Source organism: Castanea sativa, chromosome 6 (assembly GCF_040712315.1).
Source record: "Castanea sativa cultivar Marrone di Chiusa Pesio chromosome 6, ASM4071231v1".
Classification (NCBI taxonomy): domain Eukaryota; kingdom Viridiplantae; phylum Streptophyta; class Magnoliopsida; order Fagales; family Fagaceae; genus Castanea; species Castanea sativa.
The window spans coordinates 53,490,380-53,497,651 of record NC_134018.1 but is presented as its reverse complement, the minus strand read 5'-3'; the positions used below and the strand labels follow the sequence as shown (position 1 = coordinate 53,497,651).

The window sequence follows — 7,272 nt, the reverse complement described above, 5'->3', positions numbered from 1 at the left end:
TTTGACGGTGGAGATCAGTGTGGGTTTTTGGGTTTCTAAATTGGCAAGTTGTTGTGTGGGTTTCTGGGTTGGTGGTTGTGTGTGGGTTTTGGTGGTTGGCATGGACTATTGTGGTTGTGGTTGTGGTGGTGGTTGCTAGCCGCTAGCCGATGGTTAGCTAGGATGTGAGTGGCGGTGGTAGTGATGTTGTGGTTGCCGATTGCTTAGAGGAAGAGGGAGGAAGAGAGGAAGAGGAAGAATAAGAGAAATAGTAAAATAAAAAAATAAAAAATAAAAAAGAATATTTAAATAAAGTTGTAAAAAAAATAGTGTAAGATGTTGTGTGTGTTATAAAATGGTATGATATAAATGATAAAGTAACTTTTGAAATTGTAAAATAGAATTTTTTTTACAAACCGGATGTGAACACTCTAAAGGGAGATACAACAACTGGCTAATTTCATCCCAAGAAGCTATGAACAGAAAACAAAACTCCAGCAAGCAATTTGCTTAGGTACCCTTATATTTTTGTACTTGTATCAAAAAAACGACATTATCAAAGTAAAATAAACTGAGAGATCAGGCAGCACCACAAGCAATGAAGCAAATCAATCAGTGGACTTTAACCAATTCAACATCATACACCAGCCATGAATCTGGTGGTACGTTTTCACCATGCCCTTTACTCCCATAACTGCAACATAGACATGGCATGTCAGGCAAGGGGCTAAGAACCCAAAGAAAGAAGTAAAAAGAAATGTGCTGCAATATACAGTCAGAATTCAATCACATACCCCATTGATGGTGGGATGATAAGTCTTCTCTTTTCACCAACTCGCATGCCTAAGAATCATGCACACATGTCAGCCAAAGAATACTAAACAATAACTTAGGTGAAATAAAAGTTCAGTCGGGACAAAAATCTCAGTCATTACCATTAATACCAATGTCCCAACCCTCCATAACTTTTCCCGCACCTGCAAGAAGCCATATATATTAAACAACGTAGTAAAACTAATAAATCTTATTTGGCAAAATCATGATTCTATCTTATATGGTAATACCTAGGCGGAACTTAAAGGGAGCATCACCAACATTCGAGCCAACTGATTCTCCATTATTTTTCAACTTGCCATTGTAATTGATACTGATCTGGAACCAAATAAAATTCATATCAGCAATTTTCTAACATACATGTCTTTGGTTTGCTATAGTAGAATATGTGCAATATCAGAAAATCATTTTTGGTAAGCTACCCCTCCAGAGTAATAATAATAACTAGCTAGCCTCATCACACGCATGATGAGGCTTTTTTATTTTTATTTTTTATAGTGTTATAATTTTTCATTCATTCCAATTTAAAATTTACATGTTTTCTCATTAATATTAAGCATTTAAACTATAATACAACTAGGAGTGTCATGAGGCTAGTTTCAAAAAATGAACAAATATTACACGTTTATTTTGCAGCAAAAAAAAACCTATGTTTTTATTATATATTTATATATTTATTTTGAGAATCTAATTTATAAGTGAATAATGCAATTTGAAAATCAACAGGAGAGTACCTCCTATTTTTTAGGCAATTTTTTAGTGGAAGTTAGAGTTTTACTTCCACGGTTTTACTGGACTGTCCTTAAGTTTTATTTCTGCTTAAACATAGGAGTGGAGGCATTTTTGAACCAAAAAAATGAGGATCCCAAACAGGGAAGGGTCCTTAAATAGTAGTACAAATAATAATAATAATAATAATAATAATAATAATAATAATAATAATAATAATAATCAAATTACTCTATCTGTTCGTTATTTGGATCAAAGATTGCATGCAACAAAAAAGACTTCAATTAATATCATTCCAAGGGACTTGCCTTTTTCCCTGACGCAGCTACTTTGCTGTCTGGTTTTCCCATTTCTAGCACCTCAAGGATTAATCCATTAGACAATGTCCAAACTTGAGATGACTTGTCATCAGCTTTCTTGTCCACTGACAGAAGGGATGTATTCACGTTCTCATCTTTCCCATTCTCCTGGTTTTTATTCTTTTTCTTCTTCTTAATTTTTTTGTCCGAAGAATGATTTTCTTCAGCAAATACATGAGATTTGTTGTCAAGGCTCCTGTACAAATAGAAGAATGATATAAAAAGAAAGCATACAGCAATTAACAATTCGTCTTGCACTCAGCTTAGCATTCAGAAAATCTAGATGGCAAGAGCATTATCTATTTGCATCCTTAGTGATTTTAATTAGTTGTAACTCTCTCTCTCCCTACCTCTATCTCCTTTGTAATTGGACTAGGTTGGAGGAGAAAGGGGGGGGGGGGGGGGGGTGTTCATGCAACTTTTATGTGTGTTTCTGTCATTTGTAGAATTCAATCTAAAAGAATACTAACTTGTCATTGGCTGGATTTGGATTTTGTTCGAATGTCATAAGCAGACCATGGACAATGTCTTCAGCCTTTGCCTTGTTTTGCTGAGCTCCATCCTCTCTGACAACATTTTCATGATTACTGTCAGATTTAGAAGATTTCACATCCCTTGCCCGTTGTTTGCTTTTCTTTTTAAGTTTTTCACTGGGTTCAGAGCCAACTTCAGTGGAAGACAGCAAAATATTTTCAGGCAGTTCAGCTCCCCTACTCAAGTAAATATAAAACAAAGTATCAACAAACTGAAGCCTCAGTAAAAACTCTCAATAAGAGGAATATGTGATGTCCCAATTAGTTGAGTGTGTGTTATGTGAGTGTGTACTGAGTGAGTTCCACATCGGGCATGTATTGGGTTGATCTAGGCTTTGTGTTTACAAAGAGTCTCAATTGTAATAGAGTAGTTCTTTTGGGGTATAGCATAGAAGTGGCTAATGCCTCTATGCTTGAATATATGTATACAAGTATGTAGTATATTCTTCTTTTTATATATTTGAAGCACAAAATACAGAAATACTCACTTGTAATGTTGTTGGGTGTTATCATCTTCAACAGTGCTATGCTTATGCTTAGCTTCATAATTCTTCCCTTCCTTTGTTCGTTCTTTCTTTCTCTTCTTTGGCCTTTCAACAACTTCAGGGCTCACTTCAATGGAAGGCAGTGAAACAGTATCTGGCAGTTCAACTCCCCTGCACAAGTAAATTCACATAAGCACAAGGATCAGCAAACAGAATTGTCAGTAAGCCTTCTATTTAAGAATTTTATATCTATGCACACTAATATATGTTATAGGTTAGCATATTTGGTCCTCAACCCTTAACCTTTGTTTCAAAATCATCCTTATAGTCTAAAATGTTTTATGTTAGTCACTATGCTTTCAAAATTGTTTTAAAGATGTCCTTATCATCATCTGATGGATAGAAAATTCTGACATGGCAAATAGAATTCATGCCACATCATCAAAGTGGCCTTGGATTTCATGAATTCCATTAGCTACATCAACATTCTCCATCTCTCAGATAACTATAAGGACCTTTTTGAAACAATTTAAAGCATAAGAAAGATTTTGAAACAAAGGTCAAAGGCCAAGGACCAAATATGCAATTTAACTGATATTAAATTCAAACCACAGATCACAAAATCACTAACTTGTCATTAGCTGCCTGCCACTCCTGTCCATTTTTCATACACATATCCTGCCCCATTTTATCAATCCTTGCCTCATCTTTAGGGGCTCTATCCTCTTTAAGAATATTACTACAGTTAGCATTATCGGCCTTGAGAGGTTTCTCCTCCTTAGACCGCTCTTTTCTTTTCCTCTTTGGCTTTGCACCATTTTCAGAGCCTACAATCACATCATCAGCTTTTATTTTCTCTTCGATGACATGATTAACATCATCTTCTGTCTTCTTGTCACCAGTTCCACACGTTTCCTCATCAGCTTTGCTTTTTGCTTCCTCTGTTGTTTTCTTGGTGGTGGTTTTGCTCTTGTAGAGAGATGAAATGGGGAAGCTGTCCTCATCTTCATTATGTAATACTGGCTCACCACTTCTACCATTGACTATATTTTTTGGTTGAGAACATCCCCCATCATCAGAGTCACTCATTTGGTAGCGCTTCCTAAGCCGTCTACGGCTGCTCTTCCCATTCTTGGGTTTCTCATTATCCAACATTTCCCCTGCAACCGCCAAAAAACATAGAGCAAAACTCATAACATATTAACATATTTTCCATAAACATTTACGAACACATACTACCAAGTGGGTATATCTTAATTGGACAATGCAAACACATGACACATATATTCAGCAGGAACAGAAAGAGGACGACTAGTTAAACTTGGAAATGAGCAGCATAATCTATGAAGCACGGGTGCGGGTGCGGGTGCGGGTACGGGTACGGGTGCGGGTACGGGTGCGGGACTCGGCAATTTTTGAAAAAAGTGGGTGCGGGTGCGGCGGGACTCGGCAATTAAAAAATTATTAAAAATATTTTTATTTATATTTTCTATATATTTTTACTATTAAAATATTCTTAAAAAACATATTACTAATTTACTATGCCTTGATTCACAAAACAAAGAAAGAAAAAAGCAAGAAACACAAAACACAACACAAAACCAAAAAGAAAACACAAAAGAAGCAACAAATATTCAAAATAAAATTAAGGAAGGATAGATTTAGGGTTTTTGGGTCTCATTTAGAGCTGATTTCGGCGGTTGCAGCATGATTAGAGGCCTGTTTCGGCCGTTTCGGCCGTTTCGGTCACCGGCCGATACGGACCGATACGGCCGAAACAGCCCGATTCTGGCCGATTCTGGCCGAATCGGCCCGAATCTGCTTGAATCGGCGCCGCGTCGGCGCGATTCAAGCCGCGTCGGCGCGAGTCGGCGGGAAAAAAAAGATGCCACGTGGCCAACTCGGCCGGACGCCGCACCGACGCGCGAGCAGCGGCGTCCCTCGCGCGTCGGCGAGTCCCGCCGCGTCGGACGCGGGTGCGGCACCTCCGGTGCCGCGTCCGTGCATCCCAGAGCATAATCCTGAATTTGGATATATGGTTTATGTCGATGAACATAAGTAGAGCATATATGTGAGAATAACCAGGAATATAAGGAGATTAGCTTGATATATATATATATATATGGGATTTTTGACATCTAAATGGGAGATAGAAAGGAGACAATGATTAAACTTAAGAGTTAAGACATCTTGCTTTGATACCATGTTAAATTACTGATGTCCCAAAAGCTAAAGTGAATAGGAAATGGTGAAATTAATCATTTAACCATAATTCTAACAGCACACGCACGCACGCTCACACCCATATTTAGATATGATTTGATCTAGTAATAATTGATCGGAAGTGATTCAATAATCTGATGGTTGCAAAGTACGCAGTTCTTATTAACATAACTAGTCCAACCACACTATCATATTTATTGTTAACTTTGACCATGATCAAATTCCATTCACAAACAAGTTTGATAATTGTAAGTTTGTAACTACCATTAAAGAAGTGAAGTTTACTATTGGAGATAATTGAAGTCCACTAAAAACCAATTCTCTCATGCAGCACATATGCACAATGCATGTAATAGTAGAACAAATAATTGTTAGCACTTGGCATATGAGTACTTCAATTAAAATGATAATGTAGAAACTACCACATCATAGATGACACATAGTCCTCTCCATCTGGTGTGATATACACCAATGATTAAAAAAAATTAGAATTAATATTATAGGCTAAATTTTAACATCATTTAAGGAAAACTCATGAGGAAAAAAATTAAACTCAGAAATTGTTTTGTTAACATACCTTCATCATTGGAAATGGGAGAAGGTGGACGGACTTCTGGCTCATCATCGTCAATAAAACTATCCTCGTACTCATCTTCATCACTATTCTCAGATAACTCTGTTTCAGTGTCAGCAATATCTTCTCCACAGGGTTCTCTTGCCATTTCAGTAAAGGAAAAGTATAAAAAAAATTAAAACAACTCCTAAAACAAATTCTCAAGCAATTAGTCAATAAACTCTTTCTACCACCAAATTGGTTGTTAGTAAGGTAAGAATTTATGTAACTTTTTTTTTTTTGGAGATGAATACAGTGGAGGAGAGGGAAGTGGGGTTCGAAACACAGATTTCAAAACTAATGTTTTATGTTGATTTTATCTCCAAGAGATGGAAAGCTCATTTAAACAAATCCAAACTTACCAAGCATAATTAAACCAACAGTTCCAAATTATGGGATAAAACAGGATACGGCTGGCTAGTGCTCACATAATAACCAGAAAGGAAAATGCTCCGGGGACCAAGCACTGAGAAAACGACATCATCAGCCTCCTCGAATTCCAAGTTCAGTTGCAGCGACTCAGAATTCACAGGATACAAAGTGCAAAGAAAAACAGGACTCTTTTTTCCTACATTGCACTGAAGTATACTTCTTATTTTGGCAGCACCAAGCCCCAGTGTTGCCTGAGTAAAACCCAAATAAACACCATCATTCACCATAACAGTCAAAACCCAGTTCAGAAAACCTCAAAAAAAACTCTTCAATACTCACACAGCACAGAAGATTTACATCAAACACATCCCATACCTGTTCTACAAATCGAAATGAACAAAATTTGCAAGACCCAGTTCAAATAAACTCAAACTCTTTACAATAAACGCAACCAACACCAACAAGAAACATCAAAACTAGATCTTTTCCCTCAAAATCTATTCAGTATACAATAAAAATACATGGGATTAAATAGAAATTGGCAAGCTCAGCTGGAAAACAGTACCATTGATAAGTGAAGCCGCCCTTTTGTGTCGTCATGTTTATGTTTGAAAGGCTTCCCTGGTTTCACTTCAACTCCTGCAAAAAATTTATATATGCACACACAATTCTAACACATGTGGATTGAGAAAAAAAAAAGTTGCAAAAATTTCCAAGTAGTTAACTTTGCAGATTATTAACCAAATGAGTTTCAAAAAACTAACCCCAGAAAGCCATAGTTATGGGATAGAATCAGAGCTCCAAGTCCAACAGAGGCGTTTGTAAAACCCTAGAATGAGCGGAATTGGGCTTTGTTTCTCTTTTTCTTAAACCCTAGAAGAACCGCGGAGCTGTTTCTTTCTTCTGTGTCTTGAAGGAGGCACAAAATGACTGAGGGTTGTCCTACTTTAAAACACAACGGTGCGATATTTAGGTGGATCCAGATGGATGGTGACGTGGTAAGCGATTATGGGAAATTAGGCGTCACCCGCTGTTACGCTAGCTGGGTTCAGCGCGGGACGCTGATAACTTTTTTTTGTATTATTTTTCCTTTCGTTTTGGTTTGAATTTTACAACTTGCATTTCATATATTGGAATATTTCTAA

General features: G+C 37.0%; 1 protein-coding gene across 3 annotated transcripts; it reads right to left on the bottom strand.

The window, feature by feature from the left end:
* Positions 1–325: 325 nt before the first annotated feature.
* On the bottom strand, positions 326–7,071 carry LOC142641680 (peptidyl-prolyl cis-trans isomerase FKBP43-like). Of its 3 annotated transcripts, none has more exons than XM_075816155.1 (12): positions 6,892–7,071; positions 6,693–6,766; positions 6,167–6,378; positions 5,720–5,856; positions 3,551–4,079; positions 2,923–3,090; positions 2,372–2,611; positions 1,851–2,097; positions 1,044–1,131; positions 915–956; positions 774–822; positions 326–673 (listed from the first exon to the last, which is right to left on the bottom strand). In XM_075816155.1, exons 1-12 carry the CDS (start codon positions 6,902–6,904, stop codon positions 592–594), a joined length of 1,881 nt encoding a protein of 626 aa, XP_075672270.1. In that variant the 5' UTR covers positions 6,905–7,071; the 3' UTR covers positions 326–591. The 3 variants fall into 3 exon arrangements, with proteins under 3 accessions (XP_075672270.1, XP_075672271.1, XP_075672272.1); XM_075816156.1 differs by having other exon boundaries at positions 2,372–2,467; XM_075816157.1 differs by lacking the exon at positions 2,372–2,611.
* Positions 7,072–7,272: the final 201 nt, after the last annotated feature.

What these genes read in the sequence shown, in the direction of transcription:
- LOC142641680 (XM_075816155.1), bottom strand. An exon ending in GGCGGCTTCACTTATCAATG is followed by an intron (nt 6,379 to 6,692) that starts GTACTGTTTTCC and finishes GGTTTTACTCAG; the next exon opens with GCAACACTGGGGCTTGGTGC. An exon ending in AACACCCAACAACATTACAA is followed by an intron (nt 2,612 to 2,922) that starts GTGAGTATTTCT and finishes TTACTTGAGTAG; the next exon opens with GGGAGCTGAACTGCCTGAAA.